This window comes from Apium graveolens, chromosome 1, assembly GCF_009905375.1.
Source record: "Apium graveolens cultivar Ventura chromosome 1, ASM990537v1, whole genome shotgun sequence".
In the NCBI taxonomy this organism is placed as follows: Eukaryota; Viridiplantae; Streptophyta; class Magnoliopsida; order Apiales; family Apiaceae; genus Apium; species Apium graveolens.
In genome coordinates this window covers 23,050,693-23,071,511 of record NC_133647.1, presented here as the reverse complement: position 1 = coordinate 23,071,511, position 20,819 = coordinate 23,050,693, and the positions used below count along the sequence as shown (strand labels likewise).

Here is a 20,819-nt window from a genome sequence, read left to right as displayed (position 1 = left end):
TACAATTGCTAAAATATATAACGTGCATTTCAATTTACCTTATTTGCTATTATATAATTCATCTCGATAAACAATAAAAACAAATATGAAATTTTTGAAAAAAAATTATATCCTCGTATTAATAAAAGAAAAGACAATCTAAAAGGTACTTGTCATAAAATATAAACAAAACTGTTCCACTTTCACATGGAAATTTTCTTAATCAATTTAAAGACCAAGAGAAAAATGCCTAACTAATTAATCATGCTTTGGTGCACGCGACCAATGCTTTGTTAATTGCATCTGTGACATCAAGATCACCAATTTTCACTGCCTCTATCTTAATGGCATGGCAAAGGCAAGCTTCAGCATCTTCTCTGGTAAGGGAACTCAATGTTGAACAGCAATAAGTGGCATTATCACGCGATAACCTACCACTTATAAGGATTCCGCAGGCAGCCAGACCAAAAGGATCTATTGGACAACCGCTACAATTTAGATCTAAATTTGCAAGTGAAATTCGATGGCTCGATAGATAAAATAATATTCTAACTGTCAAGGCAAATGGGACAGTCTCTTATGCAAATGGGACAGTCCCTTTACAAATGAGACAGGGTATGAGACAGTCTCAATTACACTGCAGAAAATAAATGACAGAAATAAAATGCAGAATGCTGAAAACTGAAAAGTAAAAAACACCAGAAGTTTTCACTTGGTTCGGCCCTACACCTAGTTTATGGCCTACATCCAAGTCCCCATGCCAACTAGCATAGAGAATGTATTATATCAACTTTAATAAAAGAACTTACAATCTTTTCCTTGATTACAAATATAGCACCTGAAAGAAACCCTTTCCCAAGCTACCTTGCTACCTAGCCCACTGCTATTCCTTAGCCTTCTAGCTACCTTGCTATACTTTGAAATCAAGCTTGCCACAACCCGGCACAAAGTTGATATGAATACACAAGTACAAGAATAAACAAATTGATTACAACTCAAACTAGGTTTCTTGTTTTCCTGGATATGAATATCTCGGGTATGAAACAAGAAAATGATTTCAGATGATGAAGGATTCTCGAGAAAAAGTTAGCTACAAATCTGAAATGAAGAGTTGTATTTATAAGCAAAGTTCTAACAGATTTATTTTCAAACACAAGATAAGGTTGGAAGATAAGTTTGTTTGAAAATATTTGAATGAAACTTTGAAACTAATCTGTTAGTACGTTTGAAAAAGATAAATCAAGTAAAGAGATAAGTCTTGAGAGATTTAAACTTGATTTATAAGATAAGGTGGTAAGTTTGTTTGAGATAAGGTTTATCCAGATAAACAAGATTTACACAAAACCCTAACAAACCTAATCCTGAGAAATAGCCACTGCTGGAAAATCTGAACAAACTGCAAAGCTTGAATCTCGTTTACTTGCATTCTGTTTATCTTCTGTTTATCTGCAATCATCATAAACCTGAGCATCTAACATTCTCCCCCTTTTATGATGATGACAAAGAAAGCATAAATGCTCCCCCTATCAAAAACACTAAAGGCCTGTAAAACAAAGTTAGAACCAACAGAATATATTGCAGTTTATGATATGTGCAATTATATGAGAATGAGACAACTAAAGAATGAATGAGACAACAGAACAATATGCATAAAAGAAACAGTCTCAAACATTAAACACTTAAAACAAAAGACAACCCATCCAAAAAACAGGATGTCCAGTTGCAATTGTTATCTAATCACATAAACGAATCCAGAATATCAGTTAATCACCCAACAAAACACCCATCAAAGAAACATAGTCTGAAAACCCAAAAACAAAAACGTCAAAAACATAAACATCCATCAAAAAGTCTTAAAAAATATCAAACATGTTAAAAAATATCAAACATTTCTCCCCCTTCATCATAAAAGGGTCCTTCAATCAGAATCGTCATCAACAAAAACTGGAGCCTTGCCTTTGCCTTTGCCTTTGCCTGAACCAGAAGCCTTGTTCTGGGATGAAGGAAACACCGGAGCTGAGCCATACTCTGAAAATAGCTTGTCAAAAGCTTCCTTAGCTGGTGCCTTCCCGTCCCGTTCACGAAGCCATTCAAATATCTTAGCCTTGTATTCTTCTCTGGTCATACCAAAAACTGAAGGTGGAGGAATGGCAGGGAGTGGCAGAGGAGCAGTGATTTCTTCTAAAGTACAATCTCCAATCCAGTCTCTTTTCTTGTGCCAATACATCTTGCTCTTGTCTTGCATGGCTGACAACTGCTGAGATAAAAACTTAGTCTCTGACCCAAGCTTAAAAAACAACTTAACAAATTCTTTTTCCCATGCCTTAGCAGAGGAAACCATCCCTTCCTGCAGAGTCCCAAACTCAAAATCTATGGTCTTAGACAACTTGACATCAGAAGTATGCAATACAGAGAGTTTAGCATTGATATCATCCAAAGATGAATAGACATACTTCCTAAACAACTCAAAGGAAGCATTTAGAATACTAACTTCAGAAGTGAGTGATCCAAGAGTTTTGACAGAAGCAAAATGCTGATTTAGATTAGCCAAAGCAGCAGAATTTTCATTTAATTTGATCAACATAGAATTAAGAAGAGTATTGGTAGGCTGATCAAAGGGGTCTGAGGCATAATTAGGAGACTTAGGAATACCACCAACATTCCTAGAAGCATCATCAAAAACTAACTCATTTGATTCAGAAACTACGAGACCATTCGCAGTTAAAACAGACAAGTCAAAAACAACATTCAATTTTTCTGATTTAGCAGACTCAAAAGGAACACGAAAATACTGAAAAATCTTTGTTAACAAAGCAGGGTATGGAAGATGCATGGATTCATGTTTAGCACAATGATTCATGTTGGAAATAATTAATGAAGCCAAATTACAAGGGGTTTTCTTAACAAACACAGACAGAAGAATAGAATCCTGAAATGTGACTCTATCACGACCAGATTTACGAGGCAAAACATTCGAATGAAACAGTTTAAACAATAATAAGCACATAGGAGTTAAATCAGTTACCAATGGTTTGACAGACACAGAAACAAAGTTGTCACCGAGAATAGCTTTGAGTTGTTCCTCATATTGCAATCCAGGAATCTCGTCAAACGCCTGATGAGTGGTAAACGGGCAGGGACCTTGATCGGATACGCCTGTGAGTCTGGCCAGCAAATCCGCCTTAAAGCAAACTGGACTTCCTTTCACCGAAGAGAACACAATATTGTCGGCCAAAATCGAAAAATTTGCATAGAACTCCTTTACCAAATCTGGATAGATCACATCCGACGGCGATAACAACCCAACACACCCAACAGCTTCAAACAACGATGATACGCCAATCTTGGAGAGAAGATCAGTATCACACAACCTTTCTTTCAGAATGGACTTGTTCCACGCCTTAGTAGTGCTTTCCTTTGCATGACGCTCGGAAGAATTAGGAGATGCTTCACTAGATGCTTCGGAAACAACTGCGGCCATACGACGACGCTTCGAACCAGACGGACCAGGGGTCGAAGTTTGGTTAGCGGTGGATCTTGAACGGCGAGCCATGGAAGAAAGAAGATTTTAGGGTTAAGAGAGAAATGATAGAATTTTGAGAGAATGAGAGAGTAGAGTGAGAAAAGAAAATGAAAAGATTAAGAAAGAGAGTTTAAAAAGAAGTAGAAACTGAAGAGTTAGAGATGGAAGAGGAGATGAAGAGGTGCAAAAACAGAAGTGATGTATTGAATGAATGATACATGCACGAGTTTCAAGGAAATAAAAAGTCTAATCAAAAGATTTACAAAATCTAATGCTATATACACGCATAAACACACGGACAAATAAAATAAAAAACCACAAATTTATAAACAGGAACCTAATAACTCAAATAATAAATACACAACATATATTTAAGTATTATGACATAATTCATATTTAAACACATAAATTACATAAAATCACGTAATAAATTACAGAGAACACATACCTAATTCTCGACGCATTTTACAAAATCTATCTTCAGCTAAAGGCTTAGTGAAGACATCTGCACGCTGTTTCTCAGTAGAAATATAAATAAGCTCAATATTACCTTTAGAAACATTATCTCGTAGAAAATGATGACGAACATCAATATGCTTAGTACGAGAATGCATAACAGGATTTTTAGAGATATTAATTGCAGAGGTATTATCACAATATATAGGAATATTTGAGTAAGAAATACCAAAATCCTGCAATGTTTGTTGCATCCACAAAATTTGAGCACAGCAACTTCCAGCTGCAATGTACTCTCCTTCAGCTGTAGAGAGAGCTACTGAAGTTTGCTTTTTACTATGCCATGCAACTAAACAATCTCCTAAAAATTCACAAGCACCACTTGTGCTTTTTCTATCAACCTGTGACCCTGCATAGTCAGCATCTGAAAAACCGATTAAGTCAAAGGAAGAGGAGCTTGGATAAAATAATCCCAAGTCACTCGTACCTTTCAAATATTTAAAAATACGTTTAACGGCATTCAAATGAGATTCTTTAGGTTGAGATTGAAAACGAGCACACAAGCATACACTATACATAATGTCAGGTCGTGAGGCAGTTAAATATAACAATGAACCAATCATACCTCGAAATTTAGTGACATCTACAGGTGTACCTTGTTCATCCTTAGTAAGCTTAACTGAAGTACTCATCGGAGTTGATTTAGGTGTGACATGATCAAGTGCAAATCTTTTGAGTAAATCCTTTATGTACTTGCCTTGGTGAATAAATATTCCTGCATTAGACTGATTAATTTGCAAACCTAGAAAGTACTGCAATTCACCCATCAAACTCATATCGAATTCCTTATGCATGCAATCAGAAAACCACTTACACAAAGATTCATTAGAAGATCCAAATACTATATCATCAACATAAACTTGAACTAAAAGAAAGTTATCACGTTTATGAAAAATAAAGAGAGTTGGATCGAGTGTACCACGAATGAAACCATTGTTCACAAGAAATTGACTGAGACGCTCGTACCAATAACGAGGGGACTGTCTCAATCCATAGACAGATTTCTTGAGCTTGTAAACATAGTTAGGGTACTTCTCGTGAATGAAACCTGGAGGCTGCTTCACGTAGACTTCTTCCTTGAGATAGCCATTTAGAAATGCGCTTTTGACGTCCATCTGATAGAGCTTGAACTTCTTGTGAGCTGCAAAGGCCATTAAGATTCGAATAGCTTCTAAACGAGCTACTGGAGCATATGTCTCGTCGTAATTGATTCCTTCCTGCTGGTTGTATCCCTGAGCAACCAAACGAGCTTTATTTCGAATAATGTTGCCATCTTCATCCTTCTTATTCTTGAAAACCCAGCGAGTACCAATGATCTTGGCATCCTGAGGAGGTGGGACGAGTTCCCAAACATCACAACGCTCGAACTGGTTCAATTCCTCCTGCATTGCAACAGACCAATGTTCGTCTGCAACTGCCTCTTGAGCATTCTTTGGTTCGAATTCAGCAACAAAAGCACAGAATGCACATAGATTATGAAGTCTGCTTCGAGTAGAAATCCCTTGATCTAAATCAGTGAGAAGATTATCTGGTGGATGATTCTTCACAGTCCTAGAAGACTTAGGAAGTTGAATATTACTCATTTCTTCCTCATTAGAATTGTCTGCCTGGAAATGAATAGGAGTTGTCTCATTCAAAAGAGACTGCCTCATTTCCGCTTGTGAAGATTTATCCAGAGGAGTAACAGAATTCACATTTAAAACATTATCAGGAGTCTTTGGAGAGCCAGAAGATTCATCTGAAGCTTGAGTAGATCCTGCAGAATTATCAGAAGACTGAGATGGACCTGGAGAGTCTTGACTGTTTGATTTGTCAGAATGAGACTGACTCTTTTCAGAATGAGACTGTCTCATTTGGGAATGAGACGATAGATCCGCAGTGTCTTCATCAATTTGAGATATATTCCTTGAGGATTCATTGAATGAAATATTGATGGATTCTTCTACTTTGTTCTTGACAGAATTATAAACACGATAAGCTTTGCTTGTTGTAGAATATCCCAAGAAGATTCCTTCCGTGGATTTCGCATCGAACTTGCCTCGATTATTTTGAGTATCTAAAATAAAACACTTGGAACCAAATACTCGAAAATAACTAATGTTAGGAGTCCTTTTCTTAAGCAATTCATACGGAGTTTTAAGCAAAATAGGACGGATAAGTACTCTATTTAAAACATAACAGGAAGTGTGTACCGCTTCAGCCCAAAATTTTCTTGGAAGCTTACTCTCATGCAGTAGAGTTCTGGCAGTTTCCTGTAGAGTCCTGTTCTTGCGTTCTACTACTCCGTTTTGCTGAGGAGTTCGAGGAGCTGAGAATTCATGAGTGATTCCTCTTGATTTACAGAAGGTTATGAAATCCTTCTCGAATTCACCTCCATGATCACTACGAATAGTCTTGAGCTTAAATGAATACTTAGTCTCAAGGTTAGTAATAAGATCCTTAAACTCAACAAAAGCTTCATCCTTAGTTCGTAAAAATAATACCCAAGTGAAACGAGAATAATCATCAACTATAACAAAAGCATAATTCTTACCTCCTAGGCTTACATACCTTTCTGGACCAAAAAGATCTAGATGAAGGAGCTGCAAAGGAACAGAAGTTGATACTTTATTCTTAGCAGTAAAGGAAGTTTTCACCTGTTTTCCAAGCTGGCAAGCTGAACAAGGTTCTATTTTCTTGTACTTCAGCTTTGGTAGACCTCGAACCAGATCATGAGAAGATATCTTCCGAAGAAGATCCATGTGAACATGGCCAAGATGTCTATGCCACAGATCTTGTTGTTCTTGAACGGTAGCTAGACAAATTTCTTCTTGCTGTTCATCAAAATCTAATACGAAAATATTTCCTTTTCTTTTGGCAACTAAAGCAAACTCGTTAGTATGAGTACCAATATAGCATACATCTTTATCGAACTTAACCTTATGACCAGCATCAGTAAGTTGACTTACACTAATAAGATTATATTTCAAACCATCAACTAAACGAACATTAGAAATGGCAAACCTGTCATTACCAATAGTGCCTTTTCCAATAATTCTGACGGTGTTTGAATCTCCAAGAGTAACTAAGCCACCTTCCTTGGCAACTAGAGATAAAAACTTGGATTTATCACCTGTCATGTGACGTGAACAGCCACTGTCGATGATCCATTTATTTCGCGGAACATGGACCTTCAAACAAACCTGCAAGAATTGCTTTATGTCTTAGGTACCCACTTAACCTTGGGTCCTGGTTGGTTAGTATCACAAATCTTATATAAATGTCTATCTGATTTCTTAATCCACATCTGAACAATATTAACAGAAATATTAGCAGATTTATATCTAGTAGACGATTTATAAGATGAGTTAGAGGAGTGGCCCTTGATACCACATAATCTAGATTCAGATGTAGGGTGGCCAGCTTTCCCACAATCTCGACATTTCTCATAAGGCATCTTATACTTCATAGGAGTTCGCTTGTAACCGCCTTGAAATGCACGTTTCTTGATTGACTCACATCCTAAACCTCCTTTATCAAGAGAATATTTTTGTTCACCAAGAAGAGCATTCAAAGTTCCTTCTCCATGAAAACATTTAGCTAAATCCTTTTCAAGCTGTTCGACTTTCTGCTTTAATTCAGGAACCAGGGGATCAGGTTCTTTAACGGTTTCTGAATCAACAGATATTGACTCTTTCTTCAAGGCTTCAAGACATACATCTTTCATCTCAATCTCATTTTTGAGATATAGATTTTCTTCAGTAAGTTTTGAAACCCTTTCAAGCAATGATTTGTTCTCAGCAACTAAAGCTTCTTCCTTCATGGGGTCATCCATTTCACTAAGAACTTCACTTAATGCTTGTTTTAAATAAGCATTCTTTTCTTTTAACTTTTTAACCTGGACCTGCAAATTCAACATAGATGAAGATATATTTGAATTATACTTAATATTCTGTACCTCATCATTGTCACTGGAGTTGTCCTCTAGTCCAGCAAAGCAAAGTTGAGCAACTTCATCGTCTGAGTCGATCTCCACGTCAGATTCATCATCACTCCAAGTAATTAATGCCTTCTTTTTGTTCTTCAGCTTGTAACAGTCCTTTTTGAAGTGCCCTTTTTATCCACACTCAAAGCAAGTATCTTTGCTTTGATTCACTTTAACCTCCTTGCTCGGATTAGATTTGAAGTCCTTCTTCATAAACTGCGATTTCACAGGTCATTTGGAGGCATTCCGTTTGGCAAGAAATTTATGAAACTTCTTTGTTAGAAGAGCAATATCTTCATCAAAATCGTCAGGAGACTCATCTGCATCTGCATTAAGTGCAAGAGTTTTCTTACGAGGAGCTTCATCTTCTTCATCATATCTACGTAGCTGATTTTCGAATTCCTCCAATTCACTGAACAGTGTTAGAGTATCCATAGTCGAAAGCAGTGTTGAATCCTGCAGAATGGTAACCTTTGGAGCAAACTTCTTTGGCATTGCTCTGAGGATTTTCCTATTTATCTCAGATTGAGGAATGATCCTTTCCAGAAGTGAGATGGAATTCATCAATGTCAGAAACCTCCCTTGAGCATCTCGCACGCTTTCATCTCTTTCCAACCTGAAACCTTCATAGTCACTCATTAGCATACTTAATTTTACTTCACGTACCTTAGACGTGCCTTCGTGGCTGACTTTGATCGTATCCCAAATCTGCTTGGCAGTAGTACATGCTGAAACTTTTCTTAATTCTGTAGCTACCATGCCATTGAGAAGTGAGTTCATAGCTTTAGCATTGGAATTCATTGCGTTTACTTCTTCGGGAGAGAGATCCTTGAGAGATTTTGGCTTTCCTTCTTTCATAGGAATTGTGAAACCATTTTCTACAGCATCCCATTCAAATGCATCACGCTGGAGAAAGATTTTCATTCGAAACTTCCAGTCATTGTAGTTTTCAGCACCATGAAGCAGTGGTGGATAATTGTTTGAATACCTATCTGGTTGAGCCATGGATCGCTAGCAAAATAAACACTAAAAAGAGAATTAAATGCACCTGCTCTGATACCAAATGAAATTCGATGGCTCGATAGATAAAATAATATTCTAACTGTCAAGGCAAATGGGACAGTCTCTTATGCAAATGGGACAGTCCCTTTACAAATGAGACAGGGTATGAGACAGTCTCAATTACACTGCAGAAAATAAATGACAGAAATAAAATGCAGAATGCTGAAAACTGAAAAGTAAAAAACACCAGAAGTTTTCACTTGGTTCGGCCCCTACACCTAGTCTATGGCCTACATCCAAGTCCCCATGCCAACTAGCATAGAGAATGTATTATATCAACTTTAATAAAAGAACTTACAATCTTTTCCTTGATTACAAATATAGCACCTGAAAGAAACCCTTTTCCCAAGCTACCTTGCTACCTAGCCCACTGCTATTCCTTAGCCTTCTAGCTACCTTGCTATACTTTGAAATCAAGCTTGCCACAACCCGGCACAAAGTTGATATGAATACACAAGTACAAGAATAAACAAATTGATTACAACTCAAACTAGGTTTCTTGTTTTTCTGGATATGAATATCTCGGGTATGAAACAAGAAAATGATTTCAGATGATGAAGGATTCTCGAGAAAAAGTTAGCTACAAATCTGAAATGAAGAGTTGTATTTATAAGCAAAGTTCTAACAGATTTATTTTCAAACACAAGATAAGGTTGGAAGATAAGTTTGTTTGAAAATATTTGAATGAAACTTTGAAACTAATCTGTTAGTACGTTTGAAAAAGATAAATCAAGTAAAGAGATAAGTCTTGAGAGATTTAAACTTAATTTATAAGATAAGGTGGTAAGTTTGTTTGAGATAAGGTTTATCCAGATAAACAAGATTTACACAAAACCCTAACAAACCTAATCCTGAGAAATAGCCACTGCTGGAAAATCTGAACAAACTGCAAAGTTTGAATCTCGTTTACTTGCATTCTGTTTATCTTCTGTTTATCTGCAATCATCATAAACCTGAGCATCTAACAGCAAGTGTTGGTGGCAAGGCAATGTTCAGATCAAAATGTCCAGAACTTGGCGCAGAAGCCATGGCCGGATCTAAAGGTGCAGCATTTGGTGTTGGGGCCATGCCCGGATCTAAAGGTTCGGAACTTGGTGATGGACATGAGGCGTATGTGCCCGGGTTTACAGGTTGAGGATTTGGTGCTGGAGCCATGCCCGGATCTACAGGTGCAGGAGTTGGTGCGGAGGCCATGCCCAGATCAGGCAGGTCTGGCAAGTTCAATTTTGGCTTGAATTTTTTTGCATGCATTGGGGTTAAAAACATAACATTAAAAAATAAAAATACAATGATATATTGAGAAGCCACGGTTCTCATATCTAACATATATTTAATTTGAATCTGCTATAGTTTGCAAGATCTGGAGGTGGAGGCAGAGGCGTGAAATTTACAATGAACTACTGCAAGGTTCGTAAAGATGATTATGAAGCTTTGGTTTGAATTGGACACCATGCTAATTTCTAGCCCGTTTTCTACACAAATCACCAGTAAAACTTGTTGAAACATTAGCTGCTAATATTTATTCTCAAAATAGGTATGTTTAGTTTAAACAAAAAGCAGAAAAAAAATCATGGATTTACCATCAGGCCACCACTACTACACAATTTGAACTCTATTGAATAAAAACTAATAAAATATGTTTGCTTATTTCAAATGCAGGGAATAGATATATATAGTTATATGACGTGAATTAGAGTGTTGTGCAACAGTCACTACAAAGATAAACCGCTTGCTAGGATGTTTTCATGTACGCACCAATAAGAAATATGATTTTTTGGGCTAAATTACTCAAATGTAATAAAACAAGACATTAAGCGACAAGTCCATACCATCAAAAAACAAATTATAGTTACTACTATCTAGCTGAAGGTTCACAACAGCCCTGAAATGCAATATACAGAATGCTGAAAGTAAACAAAATCTTGAAGTTACATCCTCGAGATCCCAAACACTTCTTTTGCACTTACAAGGTTGTTTCTTACATTAACAACAAATAAAATGTGAATATATTACTACATACAATACATTCTCTTTAGAAAGTCTTAGACAAAAGCGGAATTGTATATAAAATAAATTTGAATATTTTATATTTATACCAACAAAGGTGATTATAACAACAAAGGTACGAATGAACATCGTAGGGCTGGAATTTTTGTACCTATCAGCTCGTCAACATGAGTTCTTTGTGGAAATTTAAAAAGATCTCATCAACAATTAATCCCACACAATTGAACATCTGGTCCAGTAACCCTGGTTGTAAAGGGATCTATCCGCACCCATAACAATGAGAAAATAGAAGCAAGAAGGATGGACCAGACAACTACGATAGTTGGTGTTCGGTTTTGGCGTCCCATTAGACCTTTGAGGAATGGATAGAGATGAACAATCACCCAAAATGAAAAGAAAAGTTTTCCAAAGAGTGGACCCCATGATTGGTAACCACTGTTAACTGCATACGATATTCCCGCAACCGAACCGACAATGTTGATTAAAAGGAGGGTTGTTGGTGGGATTAGAAGAGTTGTCCATTTGAAAAGATAGAGTTCAGCAAAATCCCCATCCTCATCTGATGCTTTGGAGGTGACAGTAAAGTTAGTGTCTATTCCAGCAAGCACTTTAAGCAAACCTTGAACAACAGCAAACAGATGGGCAGAAACACCACCAATGACCCAAAACTGTTCATTTCTCCACCATTCATCTATTCCAACACCACTCCACCTCATTTCCAGTATACCAGTAGCGAAGATAGAAAGAAAGAGGGATATAAACCAGATACTTGCAAGGTTGCTAATCTGCAGTAGAGTAGAAAAATGGTTCAGACATCAATAGACAGAATAGATCAAATTCACCTTAATAACAAAATGAAAAGAGACATTTAAAAACAAAAAAATAAAATAAAAAGATACTGGTGAAAGGAAAAAAACATGAGTTCATAACTAAATCTGCAAGTATTTACATATCCTTTAACCTCTATCGCGCTACTTGAGAAGGTTGAGGGTCAAAACCTCTCTTGAGAGTGTGAGCATTTGATTCTTGCAACAACCAATCAACCTAATGAAGTAATTATATAATAATAATAATAATAATTGTTATTGTTATTAGAACTAAAGCTGCTATACTGAGGTTTATGTTGAATTACCTGTGGAATGATGAACTTTCCTGTGATTAAACAGACAGCTGGAAGAGTACAATATACGACAAGGGGTATGGAAGTGATTGGATATATGGTTGTATTGATATAGGCAAATCTCTCGAGCCATTTAAGCCTTCCACCATAACCATACCATATTGGGCAATGCCGACTGAAAAGGATTTCAACTGATCCCAAAGCCCATCGAAGCACTTGGTTTAGACGATCTGAAAGATTAATTGGAGCTGAACCTTTAAAGGCAGGGCGAGGAGGCATGCAGTATATTGATCGCCAACCTCGGGCATGCATTTTGAACCCAGTAAGAATATCTTCTGTGACAGAGCCATAGATCCATCCAATCTGCAATTTAAGGGACGAATATTTAAATAAAATTTCAGAGTTTATCTAGAATGTCTTAGCCATATTATGGTGCAACACGTACATGAAATAGCATAATATGCTCAAGGTCAATCCTCATAAAGAATGCTCCCAAAGTGGAGTCATATCCATATTATATGAGAGGTACAGACAGGGCAGAAATTTTGACACCTAATCCTTACAATGAGAATGTATAAATATGAAATACAATTAGAAACTGAAGTTGTAACAACATTTACTTTGCATATCAAATAATGTAATAACCTAAAAACAGATCTAATGAAAGAATGGGATTGATCAGGGAGAACGTAAATCTACTAGATAGTTTGTAGGGAAGCTTAATGTTAATGCTACTATAGTTTTCATTCTGACCAAACTGGAGGACTATCATGTCCCTCTCTACCCAGTTTTTCCTTGTTGTATGTAAAAACAAGGTGGGAGGACAATAGAAACATTGACACGAAGCACAGAAGCAACAGTAGAAATCCTTGTTTAGTTTGAGATTATTTTTACCATCAAATGGATGATAGTGGCTGGCAAGACAGCAAGGCAAATAAAAGAAACTTACTCACCCGAGGACAAGAATCATGTAGAGCTAATGCTTCAACCAAGCTCAAGCTCAAGCTCGGCCAGTAAATGAAACTCACTAGTCAGCTTATAAATAATTTACACTACTAAATGCTTCACACAGCACAGATAATACCTTGTAATTTTATAGCATAAGCTTGATGTGATATGTAATTTCTGTGTAAGGATTATGAATAGCTTGCAAAACTATTCTTATGGTACGTAATAGACTTATATCACACTAAGTTGGTGACACCAAACACACACTGCATCCTAATATATAGTAATATGTATAGCCACAAGGACAACACATTTCAGATTACCAAACCATGACCAATTTTGCAAAACATATCAGTTTTCATCAAAGAGTGGGTGTGTTTATGAAGATTCATTTCCCCTGATTAATATGCCAACAAGCACTGCTAGTTTAGACACCTGCTTACTCGGTCTTACATTTTGATCCTTTGTACAAGGCAAGAAAATTGTGAACTCTTAATGTTGTTGATATTATTATGGACAAATGTTGAAGTACTTAAGTTTAGTAGATCTAGGAAATTTCTATACCTCTTGTCCCCAGTCCGTCTTATCTTCATACCCACAACTAATAACATGAATAGCTTCTTTTAGAAGAGCTTCTGGTGTTGCAGACTGCGGAACACCACCATTCTCCATAAGCGTCGATGCAACAAAAACCGCTGATTGACCAAATCTTTTCTCGAGACTCATTTGTGACATGAGCAATGACTTTTCGTCATCAAATCCAGCCCCTGAATATGAAAGTGTATGAGGAGAGTGAAATATAATTAGAAGAAGAGCAACACAAATGAGGCTGATTTTGATATGATACACACATCTGTTTTTCGTACACGTTGTCTCCTATGGTATTACACACCATCATTATGGATAGCCTGTAATCTAAATGTTTCACAAGTCAAAGACAACAGGCCGTATTTCAAATTCTTATTACATAACTTCTTATGCTTATTGTAAATATAAAACCAAACTACAAAATAGAGTCAGTCAACTGCAAATATAATATGGAACCCGGTTAATAAAAATGGTTGTACATATCAGTATCCAGGGTGGCTCTATACATATATGCTTATAAGTTAGACAGCACACTCTACCTTCTTTAGCACTATCTACTAGGATATTACAAGTATAGTAAGTGAAGAATACTATTTGCAGAAGTGATGTCCATTGCTTGTGGTGGTCCTGGTTACTAATACAACATTTATAGAGATACAAATGAAGCAAATTACTCCACTATCAATAGTATGAAAGACTATATAATGCAATATTAGGCATATGTAGACTTGCACATGTACATTAAAAGTAAATCACTATACCTTCCACCCCCTCCTCAATATCTTCTAAACTGAAAATTGGAACAGTGGGATCCACATGCTTGCCAGATTTCTTTTTGTCAGAACCTTTTTTACTTGATCGAGAAGTCTTCTTCCTTGACCCACCACAGAAGGATGAGAGAAACCCATCTTTTTTGTTCTTAGGTTTGAATGGAGGTTCATAACCATATAATGCCGTTCTATTAAAGACACATCCAGTACCCACATAAACTGGTCCTTGAATGCCATCTAAACCTCTCAAGTTAATCTGGTTCCAAAGAGGTTGATATGTTAAAATGACAATCGAGAAAATAACTATCAGATCGCCAAGGCACCACAGAACATATCACAGAAGCTGAGAGGTGAAAATAGCATAACGGTATATGGCAAATGCATTCCAAAATTACCTTAAATGAAGTAATGTATTTGGCAAAATTTGAAGGATGTACTGGGCTAAGAAATAAATATTTGAAGGATGAATTAACTCACATCAAAGAAGACAGTATTTCTGTTGGCATATCGATCGTTTCTATCAATCCCATCAAATCTTTGTGGAAACTGAACATAGCACACATATTTACCAAGATTTGGATCCATCATGAAGCACATAGCTTCTCTAATTGCTTTGCTGTTATTTATGTAGTGATCACAATCGAGATTCAAAAGGAAGGGACCATTAGTGAGGACAGCCGATACACGCACCTGCATGAAAATTACAGTGAATAATACAGATCCTCACAACATATTAGCACATTACAAAGCTTGCACTCACCAGTGCATTCATTGCACCAGCTTTCTTGTGATGTGTGAATCCTGGGCGCTTCTCACGAGATACATAAACCAACCGGGGAAGCTCATTACCGTCAGTGTCAAGACCACCACTTTGGCCTAAGAAAACCTGAGAAGTAATAAGTATTGTCAACACTTAATATATAATTTACTCCAGGCTTAGGAAGACAAGTGAACTGTCACATCGAAAGTCTCGACTCCTAGTGCTCCTCGTATAGTTGAGAAAAAAGATCAAATATTGACAATGCTAGTATGTCCATCAAAGCAGTTAGAAGTAAGCAACTTAGATACATTACAAAAAAAAAAGAAACATGTCTTATCTACGTTATGTTTTCTTATGAACTGAACCAAGTAAAAATCACATAATCTATTTACAGATTTGGGCAGTTATCAAGATCTCGTGTAAAGCATTTATATTTTAAAATGATTGATTGAAACACACCTGGATCATTCCAGGATGATCCCTTGTATTATTTCCAGGCCAAGGAGTGCCATCTTGCATGATCCATCCTTCTTCCGGAACTTTCAGGGCTTTAGAAACAAGGCCATTGATACGAATTTTAAATTCCTCGTACTCTCTCTGAAATAGAATAAATAAAAATTAAAGATAGATAAAACAGATGCTTTGACAGAAACTATATTTGCCTACAAAAAATCTATATACCTTCATAGCCCTGCGGTCTTTGACAAATGATGTCTGAACTTTATCTTTCAAGTAATCTATCTTCTGATTGAAATACCACTCTGGAGCTCGAGGCTCAATGTTATACTTTTTGGTAAAAGGCACCCACTTTCTTGCAAATTCTGATGTTTCAGACAAAGCCTCAAATGTTAACATGGCAGCTCCATCATCAGAGACATAGCAAGATACCTTGTCGACTGGGTAATCAACTGCAAGAATCGATAGGACTGTATTGGCTGTAACAATAGGAGGCTCCTTTAAAGGGTCAACAGTACTGACAAATATGTCAACAGCTGCTAACTGAGATGGCTCGCCTTCTCTGTCATATCTGTGCATTATTATTAAAATCAGTTTGAGTTTTAATCACAGAACACCAACCTTAAAGATCTTGGAATAAAGGACGCTAAGGTCTACAACTCTGATTCATACCTCAGTGCAAGCCTGTCGAGATAAGTTTCACGATTTATTGGGAGCCATTTGGGGAATTGATCCAATATCCAGGAAAATGCAAACCAAATTTCGCATATTACAGATAACAGCCACAATGGATAGGCGTTTTTCACAGGATTTGTTATTCGGTAATGCAAGAATATACAGAGAACAACAAGACGAAGGACGATAACCATCCTGTAAGGATTTATCCTCGATGATGGTATGGAAACCTTTCTCGAAAGAGGTTGCCTAGCTTCATCATTCCTGCACCACAGAGGAAACAAGCAAAACCGTTACCAGATGAGGTCAAATGGCTAAGGATTACAACTCAAAAATTTTATGTAGCATAGACTGATTATGCCATCCAACAAAACTATGGGGTAATCATTACAAAGCATGCCATGTTAAACTTCTGTTTCACATAACAAACATAATTGTGAGTTTAAATGGATCAACAAAGTTAGTAATTGAAAAGAAGTCATGTACCTTACAAGGAGAATAACAAGGACTACAAAGATCAAATTTATCCATAGCAATATAGCAAGTTATAAATCAGTTCACCGGGATACTTACAGTAGCGAGTCATCAACTATAACATCAGTACTGGCATCAATATCACCGCCTCTTTCGGAAGCAGTGTGGCTAGTCATTGGAACTACATTTTTATCTTGCTTCATTTTCCAACCATCAACTCTCTCTTTCCATGCAACATTGCCTAGTCCGGGGGATCCAAACTCTCTAACTGGATCCACAACTCTGATGTTTGCTGCAAGTGGCACTAAATTTCAGAAGCATGAACGCAAACAGTAATGCTCAAGTACATAGAGATTAGTAGAGAACTCACGCGACTGATTCACATATGATGAATAAGGGAGGGAATGCATGTGTTTCCCCCCTCCTGGTCCAGGAGATGCCATGGACAAACGTTCAGGTGATGCTGCAGATAACTCTCCAGAAACCTAAAAACACGTGTAATCAGCTACATTTGCATGCTTGCAGTATTGCCCGATGGGACACCTATACTAGAAAAATGATTGACATACCTCAACGCTATGGGTGAGCAAAGGTATGTGGTTGTGAGAGACCTCTTTATCGTAATTTGGAGCCACAATATCTTCCCCCCGTCCATATGTCATGTGCCAGCTCAACATGCGTTCTGCAACCTTCTGCTTATCATTTTGTTTCTCTGAAGTAAACAGAGAATCACTAGGATTATCACCATCCTCCTCTCTGTCACCATGTATAGCAGGACTTCCTACAATTGAAGGGAACAGAAATAAATAACATTTACCAATTGCACCCAAGAAAAAAATTAACTTCACACCACTTACTCTACTAACCATTAACATAGTAGGGTTTCTTAATCACCAGTAACCATACAAACTAGATTGTCATTTAAAGAAATTTGCATAAATACTTTAAAATCTATGATGTGGAATTAAGAACATCAATCTAAAAATCATACAATGACAGGACAAGTGATTCAAATCATTCACAAAATATGCTAAATTTTCAAATGTTATTTAAGAAGCATTAGATAAATACACCTTTCCTAAAAAGATCTGGTGTCTGAAGAAAATCGATTTGAAAAAAATAAGTTTAGGTGCTTTAAGAGTTATCCTACACGTCACAAGCACAGCACCATCAGTACATTCTAGCAACAAACCTTTGTGTCTCTTGTATCTGGTTTTGCATTGAGGACACGACTTATTTCCATCTTTACGCTCATACTCATAGCATGGCCTGCAAACCGGAAACGCACATATATCACAAGCAACAAACGGTTCACCATCCACCGTCAAGCCAACATTGTCACCACAGATCTGACAAGTCTGAGCTCCCAAATTCTTCAAAGGCTTTCCCTACATAATCAAATTTCACAATTTAGCAACCACGAACCTATAAATCTACATCAAATCCACCTAACACCAAATCAAACTATTTTCGGTAAATACCATGTACCCAATTCAGATCAAAACTACAATTCAATGATTCATTAATATAGAACACCAACAAACACACATATAAACTACAATATGTAAACAACCATTTCCCTAATTCAGATCAAAGATCGATTCTTTCATACATAAATAACGAAATATCAATCGAAATATATCATTTCACACTATAAATACTAACCCCAGTTTCTCCTTCAGATTCCATTGCTCCTTTGCTTAAACTATCCAATTCAAGCAAGATTTACAATCACAATACATAAACAAGCATAAAAACACGATCTTTACGCGAAATCGACTTATCCCAGCAGTTGAGCACAATCACAGCTCAGATCTGTACCTGAACAATACAAACACCAACATTTCACTTCAAAATTGAGAATTACAATAAATAGTAAACTAAAAGGCACTTCATTTACAAATCAGATCATCAAATAAAGTGTGAATTAGTAAATGAACAAAAATGCATCTTTAATCAGTACCTCATCAAGATCAGAGAGAGAGGGAGGGAGAGAGATTAACAGTAAAGTATTTCTCAACTTAGCAGAGAGAGAGAGTGTGTGTTTATATGTAGAGAGAGATGTTTATGTATATAAAATGAGGTAGCAGGAGGATACAAAAGCTAGCTGTAGATGAGAGAGAAAAAGAGGGAGGAAAATGACAGAGCAGCTGTTGGTGATTGTGAGATTAACCACCCCTTTCCCTCCACCGACACCGACACTTCTCACCATTTCTCTTCTTTTATGGAAATATACATTATTTTAGGAAATTATGTATGGTTTTTCTAGCTTTTATTTATCGGTTTTTCTGCAGTGAGGACACTAATTACAAACTTCTATAATTTTAACTTGTTTTAATTGGTCAATACTTCTTAATAATGGTTGACCACTGTATTTACAATAAATACAACAATCAAAACACTCCAAATTTTATAAATTTTAGTGTTTAGCATGTGTCCATGGGCACACACTAGACAAACCTTTTATTTATTTGTTTAGTGGAAGAACATAGGGAGATCGTAGAATTAAGAAATTTCGAAATTTTAAAAGTCTACAAAACTCCTATAAGTCTCTCCTACTCTCTCTTATTTTTACGAGCAAAAGGACTTTCATTAAACTTTCAAATTGTTATGGATATAAACTTAGGGTGTATTAACTACTATATTTATTACTAAGGTTCGGGAGCTCAAGGCCTTTAATGACTGCTCTCGTATTTCGTAGTTTAACTCTTCCTTTACGAGATGCCTACGTATCTCTATGAATTAGAGAATCAAGCCAAAAAACGTAGTTCTGATCTGTGGGGTGAGGCCCCTTATATAGATGTTGGGAGTCCTTGAATTGGACTAGGGTTAGGAGACTTGTTGAACAAGTTCTCAGACTTTGGATAGACTTTGAAGTCCCAGAATAGAGGAATCAGATTCCTTGTTGATGTAGGTGCTCTCAAGGCTATCTTCTATAGATTTATATCACCGATTGGACTCATTTAATGAGATGTTAATCCTCTCTATTTATTAATTACGAAATTAATAAATAATCAGGGCTTCGGGCCTCGTTAATTGGGCTGCGTTATTGGATCGAATCAGGTCTAATCAATTCAACATTAATTATATTTTTGGGCTAATTTTAAGCCCATATCATTTGCCCCCCAACTTCTGGGAAACCGTAAAAGATTTGGCAGAAGTTAAGTTCATTTGTTCCCTTACAGAGTATCGTTTTTACGTAAAGTGTGGAACGACCTACACATTTACAACAACGATTTGCCTTGCACATGGCTTCAGGGTTGTTTTAGAACCTCCCTATTACTTACCTTATTCCTTCTTTTTAGGAATTTTTCGGTATTTTTCAGGAATTTTTCCTTAATTTCTGAGATTTTTCCATAATTTACAGGAATTTTCCCTTCATTTTTGGGATTTTTTCCTAATTTACAGGAATTTTCCCTTCATTTCTGGCATTTTTTCCTAATTTACAGGAATTTTTCTTTAATTTCTGGGATTTTTTTCCTAATTTACAGGAATTTTCCCTTAATTTCTGGGAATTTTTCCTAATTTACAAGAATTTTCGCTTAATTTCTGATACTCACAGGTACTTTTTCTTTAATATTTTATCAAAAATAATTTTTGAATTTTTTTTTTCTAATTTTCCCTAATTTTATGGGACTTTTGCTTATTTTTCCCTATTTTTTCGGAATTTTTGGCAATTTTCCTGATTTTTGGCTCATGTTTCCAACGACCAGGAATGTTGTCTCCTAGGCGCTGTTGGTTCCCTCCCTGCTTCCTAGGCGTGGGTCACCCCCGCCTAAGAGACAACTTGCCTACCACGCCTAGGAATCATGTCTCCTAGGCGTGTTTTAGCTTCCCATAGCTACAATGCATCCTAGGCATGGGTTACCCCCACCTAGGAGACATTTTTTGAACAGCGCCTAGGAATTATGCTTCCTAGGCGTGGTTTGACTTTTAAAACCCTCATACTTCCTAGGTGTGAGTTACCCCCGCCTAGG

The 20,819-nt window shown here is 36.7% G+C and overlaps 1 protein-coding gene across 1 annotated transcript; it reads right to left on the bottom strand.

The window, feature by feature from the left end:
* Positions 1-10,932: 10,932 nt before the first annotated feature.
* On the bottom strand, positions 10,933-19,024 carry LOC141661768 (cellulose synthase A catalytic subunit 3 [UDP-forming]). Its single transcript, XM_074468770.1, has 15 exons — positions 18,806-19,024; positions 18,508-18,663; positions 18,035-18,230; positions 17,412-17,623; positions 17,213-17,327; positions 16,942-17,134; positions 16,366-16,632; positions 15,919-16,264; positions 15,697-15,834; positions 15,238-15,363; positions 14,955-15,167; positions 14,469-14,733; positions 13,684-13,886; positions 12,184-12,534; positions 10,933-11,836 (listed from the first exon to the last, which is right to left on the bottom strand). Exons 2-15 carry the CDS (start codon positions 18,529-18,531, stop codon positions 11,252-11,254), a joined length of 3,234 nt encoding a protein of 1,077 aa, XP_074324871.1. The 5' UTR covers positions 18,532-18,663; positions 18,806-19,024; the 3' UTR covers positions 10,933-11,251.
* Positions 19,025-20,819: the final 1,795 nt, after the last annotated feature.

What these genes read in the sequence shown, in the direction of transcription:
- LOC141661768 (XM_074468770.1), bottom strand. Translation starts at nt 18,531, where the DNA reads ATGGAATCTGAAGGAGAAACTGGG. An exon ending in AATCTGAAGGAGAAACTGGG is followed by an intron (nt 18,231 to 18,507) that starts GTTAGTATTTAT and finishes TTGATTATGTAG; the next exon opens with GGAAAGCCTTTGAAGAATTT. An exon ending in CAGATACAAGAGACACAAAG is followed by an intron (nt 17,624 to 18,034) that starts GTTTGTTGCTAG and finishes CTTCAATTGTAG; the next exon opens with GAAGTCCTGCTATACATGGT.